Source organism: Somniosus microcephalus, chromosome 10 (genome assembly GCF_052327205.1).
Source record: "Somniosus microcephalus isolate GS21.2 chromosome 10, FLI_Smic_1.0, whole genome shotgun sequence".
Taxonomy (NCBI): Eukaryota; Metazoa; Chordata; class Chondrichthyes; order Squaliformes; family Somniosidae; genus Somniosus; species Somniosus microcephalus.
Window position 1 is genome coordinate 169,616,149 of NC_140996.1, and position 16,106 is coordinate 169,632,254.

The 16,106-nt window shown below is 46.4% G+C and overlaps 1 protein-coding gene across 4 annotated transcripts in view; it reads left to right on the forward strand.

Annotated features, from left to right (window-relative positions):
- The window catches only part of parp4 (poly (ADP-ribose) polymerase family, member 4), a 201,007-nt gene that overhangs the window by 119,858 nt on the left and 65,043 nt on the right, over positions 1-16,106 (forward strand). For all 4 annotated transcript variants that reach the window (XM_085999130.1, XM_085999129.1, XM_085999131.1 and 1 more), the window contains one exon: positions 14,178-14,364. In XM_085999130.1, the coding sequence (XP_085855256.1) occupies positions 14,178-14,364 (187 nt within the window). The remainder of the gene's footprint in view (positions 1-14,177; positions 14,365-16,106) is intronic.

Genomic DNA, 16,106 nt, shown 5'->3' on the forward strand with positions numbered 1-16,106 from the left:
CATTCTTGATGCCACCGCTGGCACGTCTCCACTGCAGCTGCCACCACCTGCAGGACAGACTGCTTCCAACCATGCACAGTTGGAGCAGTCAGCATCCAGGCCCTCCAAGCCCAGAGGTCGTCCAGGCCGTCCCTCAGGGGCTTCTGCGCTTTCGGACACTCAGCAGGCGTCCCCCAGCCTTGACGCAGCCACTGGGGTCCAATTACGGAGGAGCTGCAGGGAGGGAAGGGGCCGATCTCGTAAGAGAAGTAGATCTCCATCAAGGGGTAAAGAGTAGAGGGAGCTGTTGAGACGTCTCATTTGTAGAATTCAAGGCCGTCTACACCTGCTGTGAATGTTAGTCATGTTTTGGGTAGTGTCGCGGGTTTGCCAGACAGTTATGTGTTAGTTCGTTAGTTATGCTTTCTGTTGCCATTGCTTTGTCATGCTGAAAGGAAGCACTTTTTGGAAAATAAAGAAAATGTTTTATTTACACTGGAACTCTAGACTATTTACAAGCATGGTGGCCTTCGTAGGCTTTGGGCAAACCGGAGGGTGCTGTTCCAATTACACCCAGCATTCCGTCAGAGGGGCTGAGAACTGAGTCCTTATGAGCCTCTGACGGACGGCCCTTCCAGTTTCTGGACCCCTCCCGTCTTCCTCCTCCTCTTCCTCCTCGTCCGCCCGCTCTGCTGGACCTTCAAGGTCGGCTGGCATTGGCTGGGTGCGTCGGATGGCCAGGTTGTGGAGCATGCAGCAGACCACGACGATGCGTGACACTTGCTCCGGCGAGTACTGCAGGGTGCCCCCGAATGGTCGAGACAACGGAACTGCTGCTTGAACACACCGATTGTGTGCTCCACAATGTTCCTGGTCGCCTGATGGCTGGTGTTGTAATGCTCTTCTGCCGTGGTGCTGGACAAACGGAGCGGCGTCATGAGCCATGGGCAGAGAGGATAGCCCTTGTCGCCAAGAAGCCAGCCTTGTGGGTGAGCCGGGGCCTCGAAAAGGTCAGCCACTGAGGTCTGCCGCAGGATGAACGCGTCGTGGCTGCTGCCAGGAAATTGGGCGTTGACCGCGATGATCATCTGCCAGTGGTCACAGACCAGCTGCACATTGAGGGAGTGGAACCCCTTGCGGTTGCGGAACTCTTCGGGATTCTGTAATGGTGCCTGCAAAGCCACGTGTGTGCAATCATAGATACATAGATACATAGAAGATAGGAGCAGGAGTAGGCCATTCGGCCCTTCGTGCCTGCTCCGCCATTCGATGAGATCATGGCTGATCCTTTAATTCAGTATCCCGTCCCCGCCTTCTCTCCGTAACCCTTAACCCCTTTTGCCCGTAGAAATATATCTAATTCCCTCTTAAATATATTTAATGAGCTGGCGTACACTGCCCTCTGTGGCAATGAGTTCCACAGGTTCACCACTCTCTGAGTGAAGAAATTCCCCCTCATCTCTGTCCTAAATGGTTTAGCCCTTATCCTTAAATTATGTCCTCTAGTTCTGTTCTCACCCGCCAAGGGAAACATTCCTTCTGCATCCAGTCTGTCTAGACCTGTCAGAATTTTATACACTTCTATGAGGTCCCCTCTCAATCTTCTAAACTCCAGTGTGTACATCCCTAAACTACATAGTCTCTCCTCATAGGTCATTCCCGCCATTCCTGGTATCAGCCTGGTGAATCGCCGCTGCACCCCCTCCATGGCAAGAACATCCTTCCTCAGATGAGGCGACCAAAACTGTACACAGTACTCGAGGTGTGGTCTCACCAGTGCCCTGTACAGCTGCAGCAAGGTATCCCTGTTCCTGTATTCTAACCCTTTTGCTATGAAGGCCAGCATACCGTTTGCCTTCTTGACCGCCTGTTGCACCTGCATGCTCGCCTTCAGTGACTGGTGTACAAGAACACCCAGGTCTCTCTGTACTTCCCCCTCTCCCAATCTATTGCCATTTAAATAATAATTTGCCCTCCCGTTCCTGCACCCAAGGTGGATAACTTCGCACTTGTCCACATTATAGTGCATCTGCCATTTATCCGCCCAATCGCCCAGTCTGTCCAAATCGCTCTGGAGCTTCCTGGTCTCTTCCTCTGAGCCCACCCCCCCTCCTAGTTTAGTGTCGTCTGCAAATTTGGAAATGCTGCATCCGACTCCCTGATCCAGGTCATTAATGTAAATTGTGAACAGCTGGGGGCCCAGGACAGATCCCTGTGGTACCCCACTTGTTACTGCCTGCCATTCAGAAAATGAGCCGTTTATTCCAACTCTCTGTTTTCTATCTGACAGCCAGTTCCCTATCCACGCCAAAACTTTCCCCTTTATCCCATGAGCCTCAATTTTCCATGCTAATCTTTTATGTGGGACCTTATCGAAGGCCTTTTGGAAGTCCAGGTACACCACATCTACTGGCTCTCCCCCATCTATTCTACCAGTTACTCCCTCAAAAAATTCCAATAGATTAGTCAAGCACGATTTACCCTTTGTAAATCCATGTTGACTCTGTCCTATCCTGTCCCCATTTGCTAAGTGCTCCGCTATTTCATCCTTAATGATGGACTCCAGCATTTTGCCCACAACTGATGTAAGGCTTACAGGTCTGTAATTACCTGCTTTTTCCCTACCCCCCTTTTTGAATAGTGGGGTAACGTTAGCTACCCTCCAATCCATCGGCACTGTTCCCGAGTCTAATGAATTCTGAAAAATCATCCTTAGTGCATCCGCTATCTCTAGGGCCACCTCCTCCAATCAATGGCTCCCTGCACCATGGGGAAGTCCGCTATAGCCGCGAAGCCCTGTGTGCGCTCCCCCTGCTTCTCCAGGGTCAAAGGGAAGGTGATTAATTGCCGCCTCCTATATAGAGCAGCTGTAACTTGCCGGATGCAGCAATGCACCGCAAATTGAGAAATATTTGCAATGTCCCCAGTTCCTGCCTGAAATGAGCCGCTGGCGAAAAAGTTTAGGGCAACAGTGACTTTGACGGCCACCGACAGAGAGGTCCTGCACCGTAACCGCGGCTGCAGATCTTCAGCAAGCAGGTGGTACAGCTCAGTCACCACATCCTTTCCGAATCAGAGCCTTCGCATACACTGCTCCTCCGACATGGTAATGTATGACACCTGCTGCCTGAAAACCCTGGCAGCGTACGGTCGCATTTGGCGACGTCCATTGCCCCTCCTCCTTCTGGCCATTCCCGGCCCCCTCTCCCTCCGCCTCTGTGCCCTTGCCATATGTTCAGCCAGCAGGACGTTCCCCTCCAAAGCAGCTCCCATTATAATGTGAAAGAAGTAAGACGCAGTAATATCTCACCAGCAAACTGTTGTGGACAGGGCTGAAGGTCCAAAGGCACCGCTGGCTCAATGAAAAGTATGCTCTCCCACTGAAGGTCAGCAACTCTCTCCAACAACCAGCAAGATGCTCACCCAAAATGGCTGCCGCTTTCATACTAGTGCAGTCGCCTTTAAATAGCGTCCCCCTAGCCTGAGAAGGACTTGGGAACGTTCCAGCAAGCTGTCACTATTAGCGCCAGGCGGAACGGAGGCAGGCGCCACTCAATTTCCGGTCCGGGGCGCCAAAAAGGCGTTGCACACTGAAATGATGTCATGATCTGCCTGCGTCCGCGAGCGGGTGCTAAGAATTAGCGCCGGTGCTAAAACCCACTCAATATAGCAAGAGGCGCTGGGTTCACTGCGCACGGGCGAAAATTGGCTAACGCCCCAATTCTCGGCCTCTTTAGGCGCTAATCGCTGGCGCAACCAACCAAATTTCTCCCCCCTTTACTCTTATACTCAAATCCTCTTGGAAGAAAGGCCAACAAAACATTTGCTTTCCTAATTGCTTGCTGTACCTGCATGTTAACTTTCAGTGATTCGTGTACAAGACACCCAGGACCCTCTGAACACCAACATTTCCCAATCTCTCACCATTTAAAAAATACTCTGCTTTTCTATTTTTCCTACCAAAGTGGATAACTTCACATTTCTCCACATTATATTCCATTTGCCATGTTCTTGCCCACTCACTTAGCCTCTATATCCCCTTGAGGCCTCCTTGCATCCTTCTCGCAACTTACATTCCCACCCAGCTTTGTATCATCAGTAAACTTGGATATATTACATTTGGTCCCCTCATCCAAATCATTGATGTAGATTGTGAATAGCTGAGGCCCAAGCACGGATCCTTTCAGTACCCCACTAGTTGCAGCCTGCCAACCCGAAAATGATCCGTTTAGTCCTACTCTGTTTTCTGTCTGTTAACCTATCCTCAATCCATGCTGGTATATTACCCCCAATCCCACGAGCACTAATTTTGTTTAATAACCTCTTGTGTGGCACCTTATCGAATGTCTTCTGAAAATTCAAATACGCTACATCCACTGGTTCCCCCTTATCTATTCTGCTAGTTACAACGTCAAAAAACTCCAAAAGATTTCCTTTTCATAAATTTGTGTTGACTCTGCCCAATCCTATTATTATTTTCTAAGTGCCCTTTTACCACGTCCTTAATAATAGATTCTAGCATTTTCCCTACTACTGATGTCAGGCTAACTGGTCTGTAGTTCTGCGTTTTCTCTCTCCCTCCTTTCTTAAATAGTGGGGTTACATTTGCTACCTTCTAATCCACGGGAACCGTTCTAGAATCTATGGAATTTTGGAAAATGACAACCAATGCATCCACTATCTCTATAGCCACCTCTATCAAAACCCTAGGATGTAGGCCATCCAGTCCAGGGGATTTATCGTCTTTCAGTGCCATTAATTTCTCCAGTACTATTTTTTTACTACTACTAATTTCTTTCAGTTCCTCATTCTCGTTAGATCCTTAGCTCACCACTATTTCTGGGAAGTTTTTTGCAGCTTCTTCCGTGAAGACAGATACAAAGTATTTGTTTAATTTCTCTGCCATTTCCTTATTCTTCATTATAATTTCTCCTTTCTCAGCCTGTAAGGGACCCACATTTGCTTTCGCTAATTTTTTCCTTTTTACATACCTATAGAAGCTTTTACAGTTTGTTTTTATGTCTCTCGCTAGTTTACTCTCGTTCTATTTTCCCTTTATCAATTTCTTGGTCCTCCTTTGCTGAATTCTAAAATCCTCCCAATCCTCAGGCTTACTACTCTTTTTGGCAACATTATAAACCTCTTCCTTTGATCTAATACTATCTTTAACTTCTCTTGTTAGCCATGGTTGGACCACTTTTCCTATGGGGTTTTTGTGCCTTAAAGGAATGTATATTTGTTGTAAATTATGTATTAATTCTTTAAATGCTAGCCATTGCAGTCAACTACCAAAGAGGTTGAGAGGTTTGGTTACCCCTCCCCCCTATATGGAGTTCTCGGCCAGTTGTTCTTCCAACACCAAAGTGTTGCCCAGCGGGACCACTTGGAGGTACAACTCACTGCGATAAAGAACTCCAGATTCTCGCAGCTACACGTAACCCTAGGTCCTCCCAAGTAGAGGAAGAAGACCCCCAACAACCCCTAAGAGAGTCATAGTTACTCCCACCAGTAGTTTCCCAATCTACCTTAGCCAACTCGCCCCTCATACCTACATAGTTTGCTTTGTTTAGATTTAAGACCCTTGTTTCGGATTTAACTAAATCACTTTCAAACTCAATATAAAATTCTAATCGTATTATGGTCACTCTTCCCTAAAGGCCCCTTTACTACAAGGTTATTAATGAACCCTTTCTCATTGCACAATACTAGCTCTAAAATAGCCTGTTCCCTGTGATAGAGCTGTGCAAGCATCTAATCCGAGAGATAAAGCAGTTTCTCTGCTGTTATGGATGCTGGGTATAAATCTCCATTACACAAAAGCCGTTTTTTTTCCACCCATTACCTGCGTGTCCCATGTTTTCAGTTGCAAACATAGAAACATAGAAGATAGGAGCAGGAGTAGGCCATTCGGCCCTTCGAGCCTGCTCCGCCATTCAATGAGATCATGGCTGATCATCCAAATTCAGTACCCTGTCCCTGCCTTCTCCCCATATCCCTTGATCCCTTTAGCCTTAAGAAATATATCCAACTCTTTTTTGAATATATTTAATGAACTGGCCTCCACCGCCCTCTGTGGCAGAGAATTCCACAGGTTCACCACTCTCTGGGTGAAGAAATTCCTCCTCATTTCAGTCCGAAATGGCTTACCCCTTATCCTTAGACTATGACCCCTGGTTCTGGACTCCCCAGCCATCAAAAACATACTTCCTGCATCTAGTCTGTCCAGGTCTGACAGAATTTTATAGGTTTCGATGAGATCCCCTCTCAATCTTCTAAACTCCAGTGAGTATAAGCCCAATCGACACAATCTCTCCTCATACGTCATTCCTGCCATCCCAGTTATCAGCCTGGTGAATCTTCGCTGCACTCCTTCCATGGCAAGAACGTCCTTCCTCAGGTAAGGCAACCAAAACTGCACACAGTACTCAAGGTGCGGTCTCACCAAGGCCCTGTACAACTGTAGCAAGACATCCTTGTTCCTGTACTCGAACCCTCTTGCTACGAAGGCCAACATACCATTTGCCTTCTTAACCGCCTGCTGCACCTGCATGCTTACCTTCAGCGACTGGTGCACAAGAACACCCAGGTCTCTTTGCACTTCCCCTTCTCCCAATCTATTGTCATTCAAATAATAATCTGCCTTCCTGTTTTTGCCACCAAAGTGGATAACCTCACATTTATCCACATTATAGTGCATTTGCCATGTTTCTGCCCAATCACCCAATCTGTCCAGATCATACTGGAGTTTCACGACATCCTCCTCACAGCTTACCCTCCCACCCAGCTTTGTGTCGTCTGCAAATTTGGAGATATTACATCCAATTCCCTCGTCCAGATCATTAATATATATTGTGAACAGCTGGGGTCCTAGGACCGATCCTTGCGGTACCCCACTAGCCACTGCCTGCCACTCGGAAAATGACCCGTTTATTCCAACTCTTTGCTTTCTGTCCGCCAACCAGTTCTCTATCCAAGTCAATACCTTGCCCCCAATCCCATGTGCCTTAATTTTGCACGCTAATCTCTTATGTGGGACCTTATCGAAAGCCTTCTGAAAGTCCAAATACACCACATCCACTGGTTCTCCCTTATCTATTTTACCAGTTACATCCTCAAAAAATTCCAGTAGATTAGTCAAGCATGATTTACCTTTTGTAAATCCATGTTGACTTTGTCCGATCCTGTCACTGCTTACCAAGTGCTCTGCTATTACATCTTTTATAATAGATTCTAGCATTTTCCCCACAACCGATGTCAGGCTTACCGGTCTATAATTCCCCGCTTTTTCTCGACCACCTTTTTTGAATAGTGGGGTAACATTAGCTACCCTCCAATCCATGGGTACTGTTCCAGAGTCTATCGAGTTCTGGAAGATGACCAGTAATGCATCTACTATTTCCAGGGCCACTTCCTTAAGTACCCTGGGATGTAGATTATCAGGCCCTGGGGATTTATCGGCCTTTAGTCCCATCAATTTTCCTAACACCATTTCCCTACAAATACTGATTTCTTTCAGTTCCACCCTCTCATCAGGCCCTATGTTCCCCGGCATCTCTGGGAGGTTATTTGTGTCCTCCTTTGTGAAGACCAAACCAAAGTATGAATTTAGTTGGTCTGCCATTTCTTTGTTTCCCATTATAAATTCCCCTGATTCTGACTGTAAGGGACCTATGCTTGACTTCACCAATCTTTTTCTCTTCACATATCTATAAAAGCTTTTACAGTCAGTTTTTATGTTCTCTGCTAGCTTACTCTCATATTCTATTTTCCCTTTCTTAATTAATCCCTTTGTCGTCCTTTGTTGAATCCTAAACTGCTCCCAATCCTCAGGATTATTGCTTTTTCTGGCCAATTTATATGTCGTCTCCTTGGATCTTATGCTATCCCTAATTTCCCTTGTTAGCCACGGTTGAGTCACCTTTTTTGTTTTATTTTTATGCCAAACTGGGATGAACAAATTCCGTAGCTCATCCATTCGGTCTTTGAATGTTTGCCATTGCCTATCCACCGTCAACCCTTTGAGTGCCATTCCCCAATCAATCCTACCCAACTCGCTCCTCAGACCATCGTAGTTTCCTTTATTTAAATTGAGGACCCTGGTCTCTGAGTCAACTAATTCATTCTCCATCTTAATGAAGAATTCGATCATATTATGATCGCTCAGACCCAAGGGGCCTCATACAACAAGATTGCTAATTAATCCTTTGTCGTTACATAATACCCAGTCTAAGATGGCCTGATCCTCGACATATTGGTCCAGGAAACCATCCCGTAAACACGCCAGGAATTCCTCCTCCACAGTATTGTTACTAATTTGGTTGGCCCAATCTATATGTAGATTAAAGTCACCCATGATGACTGCTGTGCCCTTATTGCACGCTTGTTTAATTTCCCTTTTAATGCCATCCCCAACCTCCGCCTTACTGTTGGGAGGTCTATATACCACTCCCACTAATGTTTTTTTCCCCTTAGTATTTCTCAATTCTACCCATACAGATTCCACATCATCAGAGCTAATATCCTTCATTACAATTGTATTAATCCCTTCTTTAACCAGTAATGCTACCCCACCTCCCTTTCCTTTTTGCCTATCTTTCCTGAATATCGAATACCCCTGGATGTTGAGCTCCCAGTCTTGGCCATCCTTGAGCCACGTTTCCGTAATCCCAACCAAATCATATTCGTTTACCTCTATTTGCGCAGCCAATTCGTCCACCTTATTACAAATGCTCCTCGCATTAAGACACAAAGGCCTAGAAATTCACTTGGGCGCGGGCAGCTCGCTCGCGCCCAAAAGTTAGCGCTGGGCGGGGAGGCATTAGCGCACGCCGTATATTCGTCTTCTGCGCCCCAATTCGGAAGCGGGCGCTATACCAGGGTGTGCCCGCCTCCGTTTGGGGCGCTGCAACTGAATATCGGCGCGCTAGTTGCCGCAGCGCCACCCGATGCGGTGCGGCAGGCTGCGGTACTGCAGGCCTCCCCCTTCTCTTAAGGGGGAGGTGCCTGCAACGGCCGGAGCCCTGATCGCGAGTGCCGGCAAAAGAGCCCGGCACAACGGAGAAGTGCCGGGCGCCACGGAAACGAGCCGGCAATGCCGCGGGGGGGGTGAAGGAGGTGCGGGCAGGCGGCCGCCGAAAAAGCGGCCGGCCGCACCTTCAGCTTTAAAGCGCCCCACTATGGCAGCAGGACGGCCCCGTTTTCTGTTCGCTGTTTGCGCCCGCTTCGGAGGAGGCGGGCGCAAATAAATATGGGGATCGGCGCGGTTTCAGGGCGTTACGGGCCACCGCGCACACCGATGACGTCATCGGTCCCGGCGCAGCGCTAACGGCTACCGCCGCCAATACCGCTGCACTCAATTTCAGCGCTACCACCCCGCCGGCGCAAAAGACCTCTTTAGGCGCTAAGTGGGCGAAAGGCCCACTGAATTTCTAGGCCAGTGCCTTCAGGCTTGTTTTTTTAACGCACTTAGACCTATTAGAATTATTATTTACTGTGGCCACGTTTGATTTAAACCGTTGATTTCTCTGACTGCCACTTTTGTTTTTCTCCTTCCTATCTTTTTCTTTTATCCCTGTTTCCCTTTCCTCTGTCTCCCTGCTCAGGTACCCAACCCCCTGCCATTTTAGTTTAAACCCCCCCCCCCGAACAGCGCTAGCAAACCTCCCCGCAAGGATATTTCTCCCGCTCTGGTTCAGGTGCAACCCGTCCGACTTGTACAAGTCCCACCTTTCCCAGAAGCAGGCCCAGTGATCCAGGAAACTAAAGCCCTCCCTCCTGCACCAACTCTTTAGCCACGCATTCATCTGCTCTATTCTCCTATTCCTATACTCACTAGCAAGTGGCACCGGGAGTAATCCAGAGATTACAACCTTTGAGGTCCTGCTCTTTAATCTGCTACCTAGCTCCCTAAATTCTTGCTGCAGGACCTCATCCCTCTTCCTACCCATGTCATTGGTCCCAATGTGAACCACGACCTCTGACTGTTCACCCTCCCCCTTCAGAATGCCCTGAAGCCGTTCAGTGACATCCTTGACCCTAGCACCAGGGAGGCAACAAACCATCCTGGAGTCACGTCTACGGCCACAGAAACGCCTATCTGTACCCCTTACGATAGAATCCCCTACCACTATTGCTCTCCCACTCTTTTTCCTCCCTTCCTGAGCAGCAGAAGCACCCCTGGTGCCAGGAAGTTGGCTGCTGCTGCCTTCCTCTGGTAAGTCATCCCCCTCAACAGTATCCAAATCGGTATACCTGTTTGAGAGGGGAATGGCCACAGGGGTCCCCTGCACTACCTGCCTGCCTCTACTGCTCTGCCTGATGGTCACCCATTTCCCTTCTGCCTGTGCAGCCCTTGCCTGCGGTGTGACCAACTCACTAAACGTGTTATCCACGACCCTCTCAACATCGTGAATGCTCCAAAGCCCATCCATCCGCAGACTTGTTGCATTGAAGGCTGTTGGTAATTTGCGAGCGTCCGTGGTTTCAAGGAGTAGTTTGCATCTATTATAATGTAAGTTATTTAGGACTGTCAGTGTACGATTTTTGAGGTACGATTTTTGGGGGTGTCCCTTTTTACAGATTTTGCTGTATATGCAGTTTGTCCTGTCAAACCCGCTTAATTTCCTGAGGGAAATGACTAGCCACAGAAATCATCTTAGTTTCTGTTGTTTGAACTCAGCAATATATTAAGATCCATTTTGCAGCAGAGTACCCACAATATTCTGAATGTGGCCTCATCCATTTATATAGTTGTACAACTGGCGCATGTTATACAAAAATGCATTAGAAATAAAAGGGGGGCTTTTGGCAGTTACAAAAGACTAAAGACGGAAGAAGCCCTAGAGGAGTATAAAAAATGCAGGGGCATACTTAAAAAAGAAATTAGGAGGGCGAGGAGGGGCCATGAAATAACACTGGCGAGCAAAATAAAGGAAAATCCTAAGATGTTTTATAAGTATATTAAGGGCAAGAGGATAACCAGGGAAAGGGTAGGGCCCATTAGGGACCAAAGTGGCAATCTGTGTGTAGAGCCAGATGATGTAGGCGGGGTTTTAAATGAATTTTTTGCATCTGTGTTCACTATGGAGAAAGACGATGCAGACATAGAAATCGGGCAAGGGGGCTGTGACATACTTGAACATATTAGCATCGAGAGGGAGGAGGTGCTAGCGGTTTTAGCAGGCCAAAAAGTGGATAAATCCCCAGGCCCGGACGAGATGTATCCCAGGCTGCTGTGGGAGGCAAAGGAGGAGATTGCAGGGGCTCTGACACAAATTTTCAGAACCTCTCTGGCCACAGGGGATGTACCAGAGGACTGGAGAACAGCTAACGTAGTACCATTATTCAAGAAGGGTAGCAGGGATAAACCAGGGAATTACAGGCCAGTGAGCCTAACATCTGTGGTAGGGAAATTATTGGAAAAAATTCTGAGGGACAAAATTAGTCTCCACTTGGAGAGGCAAGGATTAATCGGGGATAGTCAGCATGGTTTTGTCAAGGGTAAATCATGTCTGACAAATCTGATTGAATTTTTCGAGGGGGTGACTAGGGGGGTGGATGAGGGAAATGCTGTGGATGTGGTTTACATGGACTTCAGTAAAGCTTTTGACAAAGTCCCGCATAGGAGACTGGTCAAGAAAGTAAGAGCCCATGGGATCCAGGGTGCCTTGGCGCGTTGGATCCTAAACTGGCTGAGTGGCAGGAGGTAGAGGGTGATGGTCGAAGGTTGCTTTTGTGACTGGAAGCCTGTGTCCAGTGGGGTGCCTCAGGGATCGGTGCTGGGTCCCTTGTTGTTTGTGATCTACATAAATGATTTGGATGAGAATGTAAAAGGTATGATCAGTAAGTTCGCAGATGACACGAAAATTGGTGGGGTGGTAAATTGTGAGGAGGAAAGCCTCAGGCTACAGGACGATATAAACGGGTTGGTCAGATGGGCGGAAAAGTGGCAAATGGAATTTAACCCTGAAAAGTGCGAGGTGATGCATTTTGGATGGACAAATAAGGCAAGGGAATACACAATGAGTGGTAGGACCCTAGGAAGTACAGAGGGTCAGAGGGACCTTGGTGTACATGTACATAGATCCCTGAAGGCAGCGGAACAGGTAGATAAGGTGGTTAAAAAGGCATATGGGATACTTATATTCTATGCCTCGGCTAATGAAGGCAAGAGCAGGGAGGTTATGATGGAGCTGTACAAAACGCTGGTGAGGCCACAGCTGGAGTACTGTGTGCAGTTCTGGTCGCCTCACTATAGGAAGGATGTGATTGCTTTGGAGAGGGTGCAGAGAAGATTCACTAGGATGTTACCTGGGATGGAGCGCCTCAGCTATGAAGAGAGGCTGGACAGGCTGGGGTTGTTTTCCTTGGAGCAAAGAAGGCTGAGGGGGGACCTGATTGAGGTGTACAAAATGATGAGGGGCATAGATAGGGTAGATAAAGAGGAACTTTTCCCCTTAGTAGGGGGGTCAATAACAAGGGGGCATAGATTCAGGGTAAGGGGCAGGAGATTTAGAGGGGATTTGAGGAGGAACTTTTTCACCCAGAGGGTGGTTGGAATGTGGAACTCAATGCCTGAAAGGGTGGTAGAGGCAGGAACCCTCACAACATTCAAGAAGCATTTGGATGAGCACTTGAAATGCCATTGCATACAAGGCTATGGACCAAATGCTGGAAAATGGGATTAGACTGGACAGGGATGGATGGGCGGCGCAGACACGATGGGCCGAAGGGCCTCTTTCTGTGCTGTAAAACTCTATGACTCTATGACTATGTTCATTGGGCATGTGAAATGTCCTTAGAACAAAAAATCCTGAATAACTCATGTTACATTGCTCAAAACACAACAAGTGACAAACTATCTGTTAAGTGAAGCATGCTGATTGACTGAATTCTCATCTTGACTAAAAAGCAGCTAATCAAAAGCCACTATCTGTAAAATATAAATTCACCACATTTTCTTCATAACTTTTTGGCGAACAAAGATTTTTATCAATGAACAAATGGCAAACACAATAAAACCAAACAACTAATCAAATTGCTAAAAAAAATTATAACTCCTGTGAGTGACTATGTGGTTCCCCTCCCACCCACCCCACAATTGCCCCCAACATATTAAATAAATTAAAAATTACTATTGTGAAAATAAATCATAAAACTTACCAATAAACTGACTCATTGCATCTTCCAATATCTAAAATAACTTTCACTCACACAGGCCTTTCCTGTTTCAGGGGAACCCGGACTTACTGTCTGCTCCATTCTTCAGCTCAACCTTATGCATTTACAGTTCTGCCTCTATGCTGCTCTCAAGCACGGTGTAGTTGAATGTAAGGAATGTAGCTCTGCCTCCCCTCTCCTGACTTCAGGAACTTAACTAGCCAACAGTTCTCTAGCGACTGGCTGCTAACCCCAACCTCTTGCCTGGTACTAAATTCATGTAATTGGGTTGACAACAATGTAGTCATACAAAGCCACATAGATCTTGCAGGAGACAACCTGGTCTATGCAGTGGCTATTGTGATAGCAGCTGCAGCAGTGGCTGCTTTATGGTGGCCAGATTGCTGATGGTAAGATCTGGCAAGTTAAAGTAGATACACTTCTTCAACATACAGGGGCAAATAAATCTGGGTGAAATTTATCAGAACTCCATTCAAAGTTTTTCCAATTTTGTTTTCTACAAGGAAAACATTCATAGAATAAATTATTGGGCAAAATAAACAAAAACAAAACCGTAAAAATAATTAAACAAAATCCCCATCTTGTTCTCTCTGGTTTCTCTCCCATCTACCCCCATGCCCCCTCTGAGCTAATCTCATCCATGAGGCTTGTCTCTCACTGGCTCAAACCCATTCCCACTAAACTTCTTACCACCCAACTTCCATTGTTGCCCCCATGCTAACTGACATTGAAAATTGTTTGCTCTCTTCAAAGATTGTTCTTCTCCATTTCAAAACCGCTGTCATCACCCCTTCCTCTGATCGGTAATGCCCAAATAGTAGTGTAACTGATCAGGAATGCCAAATTTCCACCCATTAATAGCCCATCCAATTTTCTGCATAGGTCATGGTAACAATTTCTGTTGACTGTTTGGCATGAAGCTTTACTCTATTTATTTTCTGTACAATGTGAGAAAAGTTTATTTATTAAAACTTATATATCTTACTGAAACCAAGTTCTCTTATTATGTTTGCTCACAGGCCTGTATGCTGGCATTTTATCCAGAGTTTGATGTGGGTACTCTCTCTGACTGTGAGGTTATCATTTGTTTGGATTGTTCCTACTCCATGCAGGGCTTAGCTCTTGAACAGGCCAAGAAGGTAGCACTTCTTATACTCAAATACCTTCCAACCACCTGCAGGTTCAATGTCATTACCTTTGGCACAGGTTTGCAAAACAATTGTTCTTTATCATTTTATTGTGATATATTTATTGTGATATGATCATATTTATTATAGAAGAAATAATAATAGATTGAGGTTATAAAACATTTAAGGCTGCATGATTAGTAAATGATTAAAGGTGCATCCCAACCTGACTCCTAAGTATACTAAAACCAAGCAGTGCGAGACCCCCACTAGGAGACTATATCATGCTGGTTTTACTTCATACCACCTGCAGTGTGGCTCTAGTGCAATGCAAAGCTGCATTATAAAGTACCCAAGCAGTCCATTGGGCAAAAAGAAAATACTGCAGATGCTGGAAATCTGAAATAAAAACAGAAAATGCTGGAGAAACTCAGCAGGTCAGGCAGCATCTGTGAAAAGAGAAACAGAGTTAACGTTTCAGGTCGACCTGAAATCATTTTAATATTATGAACAAGAAAGAAAGAGACTTTTTTTAAATTCATTAATGGGATGTGAGCATCGCTGGCTAGGCCAGCATTTATTGCCCATCCCTAATTGCCCTGGAGTGGTTTGCTAGGCCATTTCAGAGGGCAGTTAAGAGTCAACCACATTGTTGTGGGTCTGGAGTCTCATAGGCCAGACCAGGTAAGGATGGCAGATTTCCTTCCCTAAAGGACATTAGTGAATCAGATGGGTTTTTACAACAATCCGGTAGTTTCATGGTCACCATTACTGATACTAGCTTTTTATTCCTGATTTATTTAATTAACTGAATTTAAATTCCCCAGCTGCCATGGTGGGATTTGAACTCATGTCTCTGGATCATTAGTCCAGGCCTCTGGATTACTAGTCCGGTAACATAACCACTATACTACCGTACCCCTATTACTTGCATTTATATAACGCCTTTCACAACCTCAGGACGTCCCAAAGCGCTTTACAGCCAATTAAGTACTTTTGAAGTGTAGTCACTATTGTAATGTAGGAAACGCGGCAGCCAATTTGCACACAGCAAGCTCCCATAAACAGTAATGTGATAATGACCAGATAATCTGTTTCTATTGATGTTGATTGAGGGATAACTATTGGTCAGGACACCAGGGATAACTCCCCTGCTCTTCAAAATAGCATCATGGGATCTTTTACGTCCACCTGAGAGAGCAGACGGGGCCTTGGTTCAACGTCTCATCTGAAAGACTTCACCTCCGACAGTGCAGCACTCCTTCGGTACTGCACTGGAGTGCCAGCCTAGATTTTTGTCCTCGAGTGTCTGGCGTGGGACCTGAACCCACAACCCTCTGACTCAGAGGCGCGAGTGCTACCAAGTGAGCCACAGCTGACACGAAAAAGTAAAAGGCTGTTTCAGATATGCAACAACTGTTTAAAATACTAGAAGCAAATTAATTCCCAGTTCAGAATTTATCAGAAGCTTTTGAAGTTGTAGAGCAGGTCAGTTCCCAGTTTTTGCTAAGATAGTTGATCTCAGCCAGGGTAGAAGTTAGGTGCCACAATTGGCTTCAGTGCTCTTCGGTTTGGGGGGGTGGGGGGAGGGTGTGGTGTAGGAACAAATCGTCCAATATTTCTGCTCCAGATTGCTATCTAGCGATTCTTGCTGGAGAGTACACATGTAGACATCAGGTGAGGACAGGATCATAGTCAGACATGGCGCCTCCATAGTCTGTTGGCACTTACTGTCTAAATTCACACTTCAAAAAGGGCAATGGCCCATGAAACCATTCCTCAACATGAGCCATCCAATGCCTCCAGGAGAGGAGAGAGAAA